This window comes from Enhydra lutris, unplaced genomic scaffold, assembly GCF_002288905.1.
Source record: "Enhydra lutris kenyoni isolate GAN:26980312 unplaced genomic scaffold, ASM228890v2 scaffoldscaffold55, whole genome shotgun sequence".
Taxonomy (NCBI): domain Eukaryota; kingdom Metazoa; phylum Chordata; class Mammalia; order Carnivora; family Mustelidae; genus Enhydra; species Enhydra lutris.
The window spans coordinates 5,707,938-5,723,908 of NW_019154139.1; the positions used below are offsets into that span (position 1 = coordinate 5,707,938).

Below are 15,971 nucleotides of genomic sequence, written 5' to 3' on the forward strand. Positions count from 1 at the left end.
CTTGGTCTCCACTGTCTTCAAGGAATGTCAAGAAAAATGCCAATTTCAAGGGGACATGAGAAGAGATTTTTCAGTAATGATCTCTGAAAGCGGAGAGCAGGGAGCTTTAAAAAAATCCTCATTTTGAGAACTTTTGCAGTCAGTCCTGATTTTTAGGAAAAGGCTCTGAAATAGTATGAAGATGAAATGAGAAGGAGCTCTGACACATCGCAATGCAATCTTTTAGAACCCAGGCACCACAGAATAAATATATATTTTATGGTGCAATGAGAATCAATTTTGAATTAAATGAAAAAAAAAAAGGGCTAAACTCATTCCATTCCCGTTCCAAACCGCTACTGTTGGCGCACAACCACAGCTGTGCGATCGCGTGTGCGTGCTGCCCTTAATACAGGAAAAATGACACTGTGTGCTTTTAAAAATCCCATAATGAGCCGCTCCTGTGCTGCTTTTCTCTGCTCTGTGAGATGTTGGAAGCTGTTTTCCGTTGAGCTGAGTATGAAAACATAACCAAAAAAAAAAAAGCTTGAGAAGGAGCCCGGATGGCTGGGGTGAGCTGCTGGACTTGTCATCCCAAGCACTCAGGTCCCTGTCACCATCCCTCAACCTCAGGGCAGGTATACACCTTGGGAATAAAAAACAATGAGGCACATGATGTCTCCTTCCCACTTTCCTCCCTAATAACTTTTTGGACTTGATGCCCTTTTAGAAAGTGTTCATCTCATGCATGCTGAGGATATGGCTCCAACAGGTATAGAATCTGCCTTCGAACACCGCCACTGGTTCGGGGCCGGGCGACTAGGTGCTCAGCCATGCGTGCCTCAGCCTTTGTATCAGCAAAATGGGACTAACTAACACCAGGCTCTTACACAGCTTCCTCCCTCCGGTCTCTGCTGTGGTCATCAGTGGCCGTCTTCCTTCTGTGCCTTTCACCATGGTGTTTTCCTCTCTGTCCCAACATCCTCTCCGTGTGTATCCAAATTTCCCTCTTCTTATAAGGACACCAAGCCTTAGATTAGGGCCCACCCTACTGCATGACCTCACCATAACTTGCTTACATCTGCAAAGATCCCATTTCCAAATCAGGTCACATTCACAATACTGGGGGTTAGGGCACGAGTACATCTCTGGGAATGACACAGTTCAGCCCACAATAGTCCTTCAAGAATAAACATCCAGAGAGCTTGGCTCTGTCCCCTTCCACTCCTTCACCCTCTCCCTACCCCATTTGCCTGTTCCTCATTCTCTGCCTTTAACAGTCCTTAAAACGTGGTCCGAGCCTGCTGGGCATCTTGGGGGCCTGTGGGCCCTCCCCCAGGCCTGGTGGCTCATGAACATGTTTTTTTAACAGAAATAAATCCACTCGCTTTGGCAGAGACTTTTTTTGGTTGATTTGTTTGTGTGTTTCTTTCTTATTTAAAGGAGGAGGCTCACATGATTAAAAAAAAATTCAACACACAGGCACAGAAATCAGGGGAGGGGGGTTAGTTGTGAGCAGATGCTGCAGGCCGGTCTAGGAAGCCTGTGGTAGCACATCAGGTCTGGGGGTTGGAGAGGAGCTGATGGTTCTAAGAGATGCTTGGATCTGGGGGAAATCCTTTGGAGATAAGTTAAGGGAAGAGGTCTGAGCAGTGAACATTCCTTCACTCTACTGCCTACTGGCATGTATTGTGGCCCATACTATAGGGTGTCACAGGAATAAAAGGCTAGAGTTTTATTGATTATTCAGCAATATCTTTATAACGCCTTCCGGGTATGGTGACCAAATAGGTTGTTATTTTGAGAGTGAAAAGTGTGCTGTCAATAATGACACCCGGACAACAGCATAAAGTGGAAATGTGCCACGCAGATCGGGGCATATGATTGTCCTAACCAGGGGAAGAGACATTTTTCTTAGACCTCACCACCATTCAAACCAGTTTATTTGCATTTTATGGATGTGGTGACTCTGTGTTTCCTCTTTGCTTTGGTTTCCGGGCAGCTTAGAGCCATATTTGTGGCCAACTTTTTGAAATTGTGCTAGAATTACCAAGTGTATTTGTATACTTTCACCAGTTTTCTCTTATTCTTCAACCCTCATTTCTTTTTCTTCTTCCCACCATCTTTATTTTTAAATCGAATTGTGTGCATTTTGTAAGATGTTTAAATGGATCATGCTTGAAGAAGTCGATGGGTGGATGAATCCATATGTGAATGGATGGATGGGTGAGTGGATGGATAGACAGATGGCGAGTGGGTAGGGGTGTGTGTGTGTGTGTGTGTGTGTGTGTGTGTGTAGGTGGGTGGGCGTTTGGAACAATGAATAGATGGATGGGTGTTTAGACATTTGGATGGATGGATGAGTGAATGGATGGGTGTTTAGATGTTTAGACGAATGAAAAGATGAGTGTGTCTGGCCATATATGTAGATGGGTGGATGCATATTTGATACATGGGTAGATATCTGGCTGGATAAATGGACCAGTGAATAATGGGTGATTGGATAAATGGAAGGATAGTCAGCTGACTGGATATTTAATGAATAGATTTTAGCATGAACAGACAAAGGGAAGGATGAATGGATAAATGGGTGCTTGGAGCATTAGATAATACTTCCTCAACACACAGTATACATGTACCAAGGGTGTAATAATGTGTATATAGTAATTTGCCAATGCCTGGCATGTCATGGGTGTTCTAACTTATTAGAAAGGACACAGGTTTTTGCGACTGAAAGACCTCTGTTCTGACCCTTGCCCTACCGTTTACTATATGACCTTGAGCAATTACCTCTCCTCTCTGCACTTTAGTTTGCTCACCCATAAAATGAAGTTAAGATACCCACTCCAGAGGGTTGCTATGAAAATTAAGTGACCTGGTGTGTGTTTTCAGTAAATATCTGCATAATTCCTTCAGAGCTACAAGTTGAGAGCAAAAAACAATTCTTTTACCCAAGCATGGAGTAAAAGTGCTTCCCCTCAGTCTCACTGATCCAACCTAAGTCATGTGCCCACCCTGGGACGAAGAGCTGCTGCTACATATACTGTTTGTGTTAAACAACCAGGCTGCAACCCTAGAGTTGGGACCAGGCCATTTTCTCCTGAGCCACCTGTTTACATGAAGAAATGAGGGAGGGGATGGTCTGGGGCTGCCGGTTGAGATTGGATGAGAGATGATGGCCGTGATGAGCAGGTAGTGGAATGGGTGCCCAGTGGACAGACTGCAACCATGTTAACGCTGTAGAAAAACCATGCTTTGGTAGCTGATTCCATGTCTGTGGAGAGGTGGAAGGATAACAATATTCACAGGGACAAGGAACCCAAGTCAAGTGCAGGTTGATGAATTAAAGTCAGGCCATGTTTCCTTTGGAGTGTCTGGGAGATTCGGGGGTGGGAGGCGGGAAGCAGTCAGATTGGTTTATCTGGGGCTGTGGCAAAAAGGTCAGGGCTGCAGAGAATGAGAACTAATCAATAGCTCAGTCTTCATATGCCTGTGTGCCCTTTCAAACATAAAATCTTATATCCCCCTTCAATGTTATTTAAAATGTCTGGGGCTCCTGGGTGGCCAGTTGTTAAGTGTCTGCCGTTGGCTCAGATCATGATCCCAGCGTCCTGGGATCCAGCTGACCTCGGGCTCAGCCTCGGGCTCCCTGCTCCACAGGAAGCCTGCTTCTCCCTCTCGGACTCCGCCTGCTTGTGTTCCCTCTCTCGCTGTCTCTCTTTGTCAAATAAACAAAATCTTTAAAAAATGATAAAATAATAAAAAATAAAATGTCTCAATGTATTAAATCTGATTAAAAACCATTCAAAGGACTTGCAGTGCTGAACCAGCTTCCCAGCTGATGCTGATGGCCGCTGCAGTTGGGCTGGGCGGAAGCTTCTGTCTCTTTCCTTTGGAGATTCAGGCTACTTTGTTTTCCCCTCGTCATGGCTGGAAGGGTGGGCACAAGAAGCGGACTGCACAGCCCAGGCTCTGTTTTCTGGCATTTTTGTGCTACCCTTTTCACTGAAGTTATTCCCTCTACTGGCAGGCAGATATCTGAACAGTGCTTGGTCACCTCTGGGGTTAGGGAGCTCACTACCTCCTGAGTGAGCAGTTTTCCAATGGACATTCCTACCTGCGACTCTAATTGGCCCCCCATGGCTTTCCTCCACTGCGTGTAGCTCTGCCCTCAGGACCAGCATGGAGGGAGCTTGCAACTGGGTGTTGCTCTGTGGCAGCTCCTCGGGCCTTTAAGGGAGCAGCCAGGCTTGCCTTCGGTGCCCTCTCTTCTTCCGGCCAGCACTCGTAGCTGCAACAGGGCTTCAAACCTTCCTGTTTGACCCTGGAGGGGAGGGACGGGTTGTTCCTGCGAGGCACTTCCGGTTGTGCTCTGCTGGACACTTCCGGTTCCGCCAAATACGATACTTGCGGTTCCCCCGGGTGGGCACTTCCGCTTCCTCTTCGCTGCCTCCGCGGGTTTTCTGTGGAGGTCAGGGCCGGTGTGTGCTGAGACGACGAGCCCCGGGAGCGGTTGGGCCGGGGTTACCGAGGTCCACAGGCAAAGCTGGTGGTTCCCCTTGGGCCTCAGCGCTCTCGGCTCGCTGCTGTCAGAGATGTGGCGGCTTGGGCCCCCAGGAGCTCCCAAGCCAGACTGTCTTGCTCGAATCCCACTCGTACCACTTCCCAGGTGTGTGACCGTTGGGCGGGGTTCTGGCCTCCCCGGGCCCGGCTTGCTTCAGTGCCCGTGTAAAGTTGGAGCGAGAATGACGGTGCCCACCTCTCTGAGCTCCTGCGGGGTGTGAGGAGAGAATGACAGACGGGGTTGCCCGGGACTTGGGTATAGAAGCCGCTCGTTGGGTGTCGTGCGTTCCTGTTACTCTCCGAGGCCTCCAATTCTCTGGAGCTCCAGAACTGATAGCCCTTTAACCCCTGATGGGAAATGTTGAAAAAAGGCTTAAAACAGCAAAAAGAGTGACCTTTACAAAGGCTACTGGCCATTGTTCAGAGACAGAAGCCTTTGTTATAACAAGGATTCTGGAGCCGTAGAAATTCGGGCTTCAGGCGCGGCTGTGGAAGGAAACTGTTTGGGCGGAGTCTGTGCATTTCTCCTTCCAGAGGTTACATTTCTCGGTGGCATGCAAGGTTAATTTTATTCAGTACTCCGCACTGCACAAAGTCATGAGCTCTCCATCTCTGGGGGGCTTTCCCATGAGCTGAAGAGAGCCGGTTTCAGGGGTTTTTAGACAGGGTCCCCGCATGCTGTTGTCTAGAGGCTTTTGAGGGAGGCAGAGCTGGGGGTGAATTCTTGCCGAATTCGCTGTGGTGAGGGCATCCCGTGCTGCCCCAGGAGGAGGGGGCCGGCCTTAGTGCAGAGCCAGGCTCTTCGTCTTTGCCATCTTTGGGGCCCCAGGGCCCAGCAAGGACTTCAGCGTATACCTACTGAGTCATCCCCGAACTGTTCACACCCTGGTGGCTTCAGTGGTAGCGGGGAGAGGGGACCCCCCAGGCCCTTTCTCTGAACGCTCTCCCGGCCCTCGTTTTGCAGACATCGACGAGTGTGAGAATGACTACTACAACGGGGGCTGCGTGCACGAGTGCATCAACATCCCAGGGAACTACAGGTGCACCTGCTTCGACGGCTTCATGCTGGCCCATGATGGACACAACTGCCTGGGTGAGTGACACGGCCGTGCCCGGCCCGCTAAGCACGCCCTGCCTGTCCCTCAGCTCCAGCCTACAGTGCTGGGGGCGGTGGGAAGGCTCGCCCTCCTCTGGTTCCTTGTGTTACTTTGCTGGGGCCTCCGGCACACAACGGCACAGATCGGTCGGCTTCCACAACAGGAATTTATTTTCTTAACAGTTCTGGAGGCTAGAAGGCCAAGGGCCAGATGTTGGCAGGTGTGGTTTTTCTGAGGCCTCTCTCCTTGGCTCACAGATGGCCACCCTCTTGCTATGTGTTCGCGTAGTACTCCAATCTGGGCGTACCTGGAGCTGGTTTATCATGCGCTCTTTTTCTTTCTGCCTCTCTGTGTGTGTCCTCATCTCCTTTTCTTATAAGGACACCAGTCTTATTGGAGTGGGGCCCCTCCTAACAACCCATTTTTAACCCAGTTACCACTTGAAAGGCCCTGTGTCCAGGTAATTCACGTTCTGAGGTCCTGGGATCAGGGCTTCAACATCTGGATTGGGGGAACACAGTGACCCATCACAAGGATTCTCATCTACCTCTAGATTCTCATGGCTCAAGTACATAGATTTAAGCCAGTTGTATGGAATTTAGAAGAGTAACGTAAGCTTTGCTGGATTGAATTGGGAACGTGTAGGAGAAGAAGGAGAGAAATTAGAAAGCAGCGTTGTTGTGCTGGTGTGTCTCCTCACAGCCCTCCCTGCCCCCAGATGTGGTTTCCTGTAGGGGCAATCAGTGGCCCCCATCACATGCCCCCCAGATATCCTCCACCCCAGCCACACCCCGGCCCCGGTTATCACCATTTTGCCAGCTGTCTCATAGTGTGAGAAGTGACTAGTGAGCCGGAGCTGCTGTAACGATGTGACAAACTCAGTGGCCCAAACAACAGACATTTATTCTCTCCCAGGCTGGAGGCAAGACGTCTGTAGTCAAGCTGTCCGCAGGGTTGGTTCCTTCGGAGGGCTTCCAGGGAGGATCTGCTCCGGGCCTCTCGCCTGGCTTCTGCTAGCTTCTGGCATTCTGTGCTTGTAGATCATTGTCTCCCCATGCTTTTACATGGCCTTTGCTCCGTGCACATCTGTCTCTGTGTCCCAGTTCCCCTCTTCTAGAAGGACACAGTCCTAAGCTTGTGACCCCTCTGCAAAGACCCTATGTCCAACAGAGGTTACAGGTTCACAGAGACTGGTTTTTAGGACTTCAGCATCTTAGGGGGACATAATTCGTGACAGAAGTGGTTTGCCATCTGCGGCCGGAGGACCATCTCACGGCAGAGAGCATGGGGTCTCGAAGCAGTTGTGTCTGTCCCCCAGGCTCTCCTCTGCTGCTGGCTGCTGAGTGACACAGGTCCCAACAGCTAGAGCCAAGGAGGTAAGACCGTGGACTGGGCAGGAGTGTGGCTGTGGATACCTTATTCTTGTCTCAAAGTCTCAGTCCCTTGTTGGTAAAGGGAGATGATGAAGAGCTGCTTCGTCCTGGGCTCTTGTGAGCAGTGACTGAGACAGTGTCCTGCTGCCGGTGTCCTGCCTGGCCTGGCATTCCCCTGCTAGTAGCCGTCACTCCGGTCACAACCTCTGAGCCTGCTTCCCTGCTGGAAAGCGGGATGACGATGCTGCCGATTTCACCAGGCGGTGCGCGAGGACAAAATGACATGGCAAGGCGAAGTGACTGACATTTACCGGGCACAAATCATCAACAAACAGGCATTACTGTTACTCCGGGTGACTCAGCCTCCCTTTTGTGGTTGGACATTTAAATTGTTTGTTTATGTTTTTGTTTTATTCCTACCCTCAGAATCCCAAGGTGTGATTCTTGGCATAAATTTATTTTTTCTTAATTTCCTAATTGTTTCCTCTAACCTTTCTTCCCAGAAATGGAATGACTAGGTCAGAGGGTCATTGGGATGTTTTTATGGCTTTCAGTGCGGTACTTCGTGAAAGGGCTCGGGGGACCTCGCCTGTGCCAGTTGGCCTGTGGGTGCATGGAATGGCAAGTGTGGCATCCCAATTACTCTGGAACCCGTCCTTCCAGTGGTGTATTAGCTGTAGATTTCCTGCTGCTTTTGTTTAGTGAATGTTGGCTCTCAGACAGACTTGTTATGGGAAACAGATCTGTGAACATGTAATTATACCCAAAATAAGGGCTGAAATGGAGGTCTGGACAGCAGGCTGTGGGATCCCTGAGGGTTCTGTGAAGAGACGCCCCTGCACTGGGTGAGGTTGGGGCTGGAAATGGAGTGGCTCCCCAGGGGGGTTCAAAGAGGAGGTGGCATGGAACAGATTCTGTGAACGTTGGGGAGCAGCTGGCTGGGACGAGGGCACGCCTGTGCAGAGAGCCACAGGGGGCTTCTGGGGGCTGGGCTCAGGGCGGGAGGCAGGAGTGCCAGGAGGCTACAGCAGTGGGCTGGGCATTTGGTTAGAGTGTAAAGATTGGGGCTGTGCCGTAGGACCTTTATTGTGCCAGACACCACGTGAAGTATGGTCCAAGCGTTATCTTGTTTAATCCTCCCAAAGCACGAGCCCTGAGTTTTACCAATTTTGCCACTGTTTCAGATGACAGCAGGAGTTCACTTCAGTAACTGATTAGTCTGGGAAGGCAGAGCTGATATCCCCATGAGACAACAGGCAGTAGCACCCAGTGGTCCAGATGACAGGCCTTGGGAACTGCCCGTTCTGGGCTCAGGTCCTGGCTCTGCCAGTTACCACCTGTGTGCCATTTGGCCAGTCACTTCACCTCCGTGCCTCAGTTTCCTCACCTATAAAATGGAATTCATAGTCCCTATCTCATGAGGATTGAAGGAGATCCTGGCTATAGAACATCTAGAGAAGGCCTAGCATCGAACACTCACAGTGTCATGGGCTTCGAGCCTGCTCACCAGCTTTCAGTAAGAAATGCATTGGGGTAGGCCTGTGAAGGCCAGAGCCAGCCATCTGCACTCCCTAGACCGTGTCTGACCCATGGGACTCCCTTTCTCGTCCTAACACTCTTACCCGTGGAGGACCACCTGTTCCTAAATACCCTTGTTCTGGACGATGGCAGGTATACCCAGCGCCTCCCAACTAACGGCAGAGTCTGGGTGGGTTTATTTTTATTTTTACAACAGATTCTTTTACACTGATTAATTTAAAGAACTGGGTAAGACTTCCCCGACCCCCACCTCCGAGCACAGATTGCAACTTCACACGGCTCTAACTCACACATACGGCAGCCAAGAAAAGGCTTTCTCTGTTGCTCCTCTGCTTTTAGCTGAGGGCAGAACCTTCCCGACAGACGTGTTTTTGTTTGGGCTTTTTCCTTCTCAAGACAAAACTAGCTCTAGAGAAGTCAGACCTTGGTTCCAACCATCTCCATCCCGCGCTGACCACATGTCCTCCCAGAGCCTCACATCCCTCCTCCATAACAGGTGGTGAGAGATACAGTGCCTGATATGGCATCAGGATAAGTGCTGGCAGAAACATAGAATGATGGAAGAGGAAGCCAGGCTTGGAGTTTGAAGATGTAGGCTCAAGTTCTGGCACAACCACTCATGAGTCAGTGGTTTAGGACCACTTCCTCAAACTCTCCAAGCAGGTTCCCCTAACTACAACATGGGTCAGTAATCCTGGTCTCAGAGGGGCGCCATGACAGTTAAATAAAAAAGCAGGTCTGGAGAGCTGCATGTACAGACGTCACATTTTGCACAGGTGCTGGGTGCTGTCATCATGTTGTCGTGGAGGTTTCAAGCAGGCAGCCTGCCATCCTCCTCCTGCCTACAGACACGTTTGTCCTCCCGGTGTTTTTGTAATCATCACTGTTGCTGTCATCTCATTGAAAGATTTGTCAACATTTAAAAATCAAGGGATGTCACAGAACAGATCACAAAAGCAGCCTCAACAAAATCTAATAAAGATCAAAGAATACACGCATCTTTTCTGACCACAATAGCTATGAAACTAGAAGTCAGCCACAAAAGACCACAAATACATGGAGATTAAATAAAATGCTACTACACAATGAATGGGTCACCCAGAAAATAAACAGAGAAATAAAAAAGTACATGGAAACAGGTGAATGAAAACTCAGTGGTTCAAAGTCTCTGGGATACAACCAAAGCAGTTCTAAGAGGGAAGTTTATAGCACTACCCGTCTCCCTCAAGAAGCAAGAAAAATCTCAAATAAATAACCTAACCTTATACTTAAAAGAGCTAGGGAAAGGACAGCAAACAAAACCCAAAATCAGCAGAAGGAAGGAAATAATAAAGACTAAAGCAGAAATAAATGAAATAAAAACAAACAAGCAAAACCTATAGAATGGATCAATGAAAGCAGGAGCTAGTTCTTTGAAAACATAATAAAATTGATAAACCTATAGCCAGACTTATCAAAAAAAGGAGAAAGGACGCAAATAAATGAAATCATAAATGAGAAAAGAGAAATAATAACACATACCACAGAATACAAACAATTATAAGAGAATAGTATGAAAACTTGTATGTCAACAAATGGATAACCTGGAAGAAATGGACAAATTCCCAGAAACCTATAAATTACTAACACTGAAACAAGAAAAATAGAAAATGTGAACAGACCCACTACCAGCAATGAAATTGAATCAGTAATCAAAAAACTACCAACAAACAAAAGTCCAGGATGAGATGGCTTCACAGGCAAATTCTACCAAACTTTTTTTTTTTAAAGATTTTATTTATTTGACAGACAGAGATCACAAGTAGGCAGAGAGGCAGGCAGAGAGAGGAAGGGAAGCAGGTTCCCTGCTGAGCAGAGAGCCCGATGCGGGGCTCGATCCCAGGACCCTGGGATCATGACCTGAGCCGAAGGCAGAGGCTTAACCCACTGAACCACCCAGGCGCCCCATCTACCAAACTTTTAAAGAAGATAAAGAATACCTGTTCTTCTCAAACTATCCCAAAAAGTAGAAGAGAAAGGAAAACTTCCAAAATTCATGCTGTGAGGCCAGCATTACACTGAAACCAGAATCAGATAAATGCACCACAAGAAAAGAGAACTATAGGCCGGTATCTCTGAATCATATAGATGCAAAAATCCTCATCAAACTACTAGCAAACCAAATCCAACAATACATTAAAAAATACATCAATCACCATGATCCAGTGGGATTTATTCCCAAGATGCAAGGGTGGTTCACTATTCACAAATCAATCAACCTGATGCATCACATCAATAAGAGAAAGTACAAGAATCTTACGATCATTTCAATAGACACAAAAAACATTCGACAAAGTACAACATCCATTCATGATAAAATCCCTCCACAAAGGTTTAGAGGGAACATACTTCAACATCATAAAGGCCATGTATGAAAAACCCACAGCTAACATCATTCTCAGTGGGAAGACCAGGGAGCCTTTCCCCTGAGATCAGGAATAAAACAAGGATGTCCACTCTCACCACTTTTATTCCACATAGTACTGGAAATCCTAGCCACAGCAATCAGACAACAAAAAGAAATAAAAGGAATCCAAACTGGTAAGGAAGAGGTAAAACTCTCAATATTTGCAGATGACATGATTATGTAGAAAACTCTAAAGATTCTACAAAAAAACTGTTAGAAACTGATAAATGAACTCCGTAAAGCCACAGGATACAGACTCAATCTACAGAAATCTGTTGCATTTCTATACACCAATAATGAAGCAGCAGAAAGAGAAATTAAGGAAGCAATCCCATTTACAATTTCTCCAAAAATAATAAGATATCTAGGAATAAACCTAACCAAAGAGGTGAAAAACCTGTACTCTGAAAACTATAAAACACTGATGAAAGAAAATGAAGACAACATGAAGAGATGGGAAGACATCCCATGCTCATGAGTTGGAAGAACAAACATTGTCAAAATGTCTGTACTACCCAAAGCAATCTACAGATTTAAGGCATTCCCCTGTTGGAATACCAACAGCATTTTTCACAGAATTAGAACAGACAATCCTAAAATTTGTATGGAATCACAAAAGATCCCTAATAGCCAAAGCAATCTTGAACAAAAGAAGCAAAGCTGGAGGCATCACAATTCCAGACTTCAAGTTCTATTACAAAGCTGTGGTAATCAAAACAGAATGGTACCGGCACAAAAATAGACACATAGATTGATGGAACAGAATAAGAAACCCAGAAACAAACCCATAATTATCTGGTCAATTAATCTGTGACAAAGCAGGAAAGAATATCCAATGGGGAAAAAATGGTGCTGGGAAAACTGGACAGCTACATGTAAAACAAATGGAACCAGAGCACTTTCTCACATTGTACACAAAAATAAATACAAAATGCATTAAAGACCTAAATGTGAGAACTGAAATTATAAAAAATCCTAGAAAAACACATGTAATAATTTCTCTGGCATCAGCTGTAGTGACTTTTTTTCTGGGTAGGTCCCCTCAGGCAAGGGAAACAAAAGCAAAAATAAACTATTGGGACTACATCAAAATAAAAAACTTCTGCATGATGAAGGTAACAATCAAAAGACTAAAAGGCATCCTACGGAATGAGAGGAGTTCTTTGCAAATGGCATATCTGATAAAGGGTTAGTGTCCAAAATATATAAAGAGCTGATACAATTCAACACCCAAACCCCAAATAATCCAATTTAATAATGGGCAGAAGATATGGATAGACATTTTTCCAAAGAAGACACACAGATGGTCAACAGACACATGAAAAGATGCCCCACATGCTCATCATCCCTCATCATCAGGGAAATGCAAACCAAAATCACAATAAGGCATCACCTCACACCTCTCACAATGGCTAACATCAACAACACAAGAAACAACAGTTGTTGGTGAGGCTGTGGAGAAAGGAGAACCCTCATGCACTGTGGGTGGGAAGGCAGACTGGTGCAGCCACCGTGGAAAACAGTATGGAGGGTCCTCAGAGAGTTAAAAATAGAACTACACTATGATCCAACCATCAGACTACTCGGTATTTAGCCAAAGAATATGAAGGCACTAATGTTTATGGCACCTCCATGTTTATAGCCGCATTGTTTGCAATAGACCAGAGATGGAAGCAACCCAAGTGTCCATCAACTGATGGACAGATAAAGAAGCCGTTAATAAGAATGAAGTCTTGCCATTTGCAATGACATAAATGGAGCCAGAGTATCATGCTGAGTGAAATAAAGCCAGTCAGAGATGGACAAATACCATATAATTTCACTTACATGTGGAACTTAAGAAACAAAACAAACAAGCAAAGGAAAAAAGAGGGAGAGAGACAAACCAAGAAACAGACCCTGAATTATAGAGAACAAACTGATGGTTACCAGAGGGCAGGTGGGTGGGGTGGTGGGAGAAACAGATGACAGGGATTAAAGAGTGCATCTGTTGTGATGAGCACCAGGCGATTAAAATAAAAACTGTAAAAAACAAATAAAAATAACTAATAAAAATAACTTGGAAAAAAGCAAGGGATGTTACATAAAAATCAGTATTTCCAGCGTTGTTCCCGCTCGGCCACAATCACCTGACCCCTGAAATTGTGGACCTCGGGCAGGAGTGCAAATGGAGGCCTTTATGGCACATACTTATGGCTAAGTATGGTAGAGTGAGAAAGCTTCAAAGCCAGAATATATTCCGTCTTTTCTGCCTTGACAAATACTCCTTCCTAATGACCCAGAAGGCTACACTGGAATTTCAAATCTGAGATTCCTTGGAGTTTTGTGTCAGAAAGTGGTCGTGTAGGCAGTGCCCGCTCCCAGTCCTTCTCATGGCTGACTCCATCCTATACCACAGGAGCCTGAAGACCCCCTCACCTGAATGTTCAAGCTCTGGCCTTTTGCTCCCAAACTACCTTTCCTTTCTCCACTGCTTGGTCCTAAGGGTTATCTGTCCCTCTGAAAACAGACTTGGGGCCGTTCAGACAGGGAATTGTAGGGTCTCAAATACCTCGAGTGTGGTCTAGAAGGGCGGGTCTGTGTTCCAGATGCCCATGATCCTCTGTGGGCTCCTTACTCCACAGGGAGGGCTGTAGCTACCGGAGGTAGAGCAGGGACCCCCAAAGTGTAGCGCCCAGGGCAGGGGTACCTCTTGCCCACATCTCAGTGTAGGACTAGGGCAACTGACAGGAGCTGGGCCACAACCACCTACTTTGGAGGGGGTATGTACTTCCTGCTGGCTATAATCCTCACCACGCCCTACTGCTCACAGTCAGTAGCTTTAGGCATTTAATTACCTGCTTGGTCTCAGTGGGGATCATGTTCATGCTTCCTGGTGAAGTTTCCAGCACAGGGCCTGCCCCCCTGTGCTCAGTGGCCATGGAGGCTAATGGAGTTGTTGGAAGATTCTCTGATCTTGCTGCCTTGTGCAGGCCTGACCATCTCTGGTCCATCACCAGGAGCCCACTCACAACCCATCACCCTACGGGGACAGTGAACGCTGTTCTCATCTCCTGTTTTTTGGTCTCCAGGAGTCTGGGTCAGGAGTCTTGTCCAGCTGTAACATTCCTCTCTCAACCACTACTGAATTCCTCGGGGATGATGGCTGGACTAAATCCTGATCAGCAGAGTACGAAAAGCATTCTGAGTTAATTAGGAGAAATGAGGCTGATGGCTTTGGGGTTAGTTTCTTGCCTGAGTTTTCACAGTTGAACCTTTTCTTTTGAGCAAAAGAGGTTATTTTCTTATAGAGATGGCTTGCCTGGGAGGGTGGCCAAATCTGTCCTCTGGGGAGCAAAGCCCTCTCTCTATTTGACATCTTTATTGAGGAATTTCTCAAATATAACAGAAAATGACACCAGAGGGAATTGAAACCATGATGAGATCCTTGTTCAACCCCAAATGACTGCTTTTAGCATTGTAATTACTTGAAATAGCAGTAGTTCTGTTTGAAAAATATTATTCCAAACTCCATGCAATTGGACATAAGAGCACTATTTAGGCTAATAGAATAAGATTTTTTTTCATCTTAAATTAAAACCAGCAGTGGATAATTTTTTCCCGTCTCCACAAAGCAAGGGTCCTTTTTCTCTAAAGCCATTAGTTCACTTAGCCAGATGCTTTCTTCGACCCCAGTCTTTACCTTGACTTATGAAAAATATGTTTCTCAAGTTGCTCACGGTTTGAATTTTGAACTTGCTTCTCAGCACTTTTTCCCCCGATGAAGAGAAGTCATCTGTAGCCGGGTCCCACAGAAAAGTTGTTTTATTAACAAGATGGCTACTTTCCCATTAATGCTCATTGAGCACCTACTGTGTGCCCAGCCTTGTGCTAGGTGGGCAGTTCTACTTGGGTGAGATGAGGGAGCTGGGCTGGAGTTTGTGCCACACGCCCAGAGTTGTACAAGATGCTGTGTTCATATTCCCTCAGTCAGTCCTCACTGTGTCCACGGGCAGAAGCCATTCATGGCCCTTTTTTATGAATGAAGAAACCAAGGCTCAGAGAAGGAAAGTGGCCTGCACGAGGCCACCCAGCCAGTAAGTGGCAGTGCTGGGACCATTTGCCAGCTCAAGCCTGTGAGTTGCTGACTACCCCCCTGCTCCACAGTGCCCAGAACAGCACCAGCTCGGGGAGGCTGGCCCGGTTCGGGGAAGGGCTGGCTTCCCTCCCTGGGTGTTAGGGATGTACCCCGTATGAGCTGGGGAGTCATGGAGGACATCCTGAAATCCCAGCATCTGCCAAGCCGGGCAGGTGGGTAGCATACCAGGGGCCAAGAGGGAGCCCCTGGCTCCAGAGAGTTCCTCCCAAGGGCACCTCCTCCCCAAAGCCTGTAGAGCCTCCCCTGGCCAAGGCAAGAGCCTGCCACCTGTGTAGGAGCTTTGTGTCACCCTGGAACTTCCCTCAGGCTTTGGTCTTACCCCGTGTGACTGCAGAGCCCTGTTCTCCAGAACTACTCTCTCATGGCCTCCCAGTGTGTCTGCCCACTGGCTCATGAGGCCCCCTCACCAGGGCCCTGTCAGCCTTTCCTCCTTGCTCTCACCTGTGCCAACCCACTGAGCCACCCAGGCGCCCCACAGATTTGCTTATTTTCTGCCCTCTGGCCCAGCCTTCCTTAAACCCATGGAGTCCTTCTGCACATCCCTGCTGTTCACAGCTCCTCCCAGCAAGGACCCAGTGAGGTCCTTCTTGTCACTCACTTGCCTTTTGCCCTGGAGTCTTCCGTGACCATGTTGTACGCACCACCGCTGTGGCTCTCTCTGCTTCCCCTGATGGCAGAAGCTGTCTTCTTCATCCCCTGTCTTCCTCCTGAGAGCCTGGCACGATGTCTGGCATATCCTAGGCATAGGATAAGTATTTGGAGAATGAGAAAATAAGCAAGTCTGTGGGGCGCCTGGGTGGCTCAGTGGGTTGAGCCTCTGCCTTCGACTCAGGTCA

General features: G+C 47.4%; 1 protein-coding gene across 2 annotated transcripts in view; it reads left to right on the forward strand.

The window, feature by feature from the left end:
* The window catches only part of LOC111157667 (signal peptide, CUB domain and EGF like domain containing 1), a 138,899-nt gene that overhangs the window by 15,610 nt on the left and 107,318 nt on the right, over positions 1-15,971 (forward strand). For both annotated transcript variants that reach the window (XM_022519283.1, XM_022519284.1), the window contains exon 3: positions 5,507-5,635. In XM_022519283.1, the coding sequence (XP_022374991.1) occupies positions 5,507-5,635 (129 nt within the window). The remainder of the gene's footprint in view (positions 1-5,506; positions 5,636-15,971) is intronic.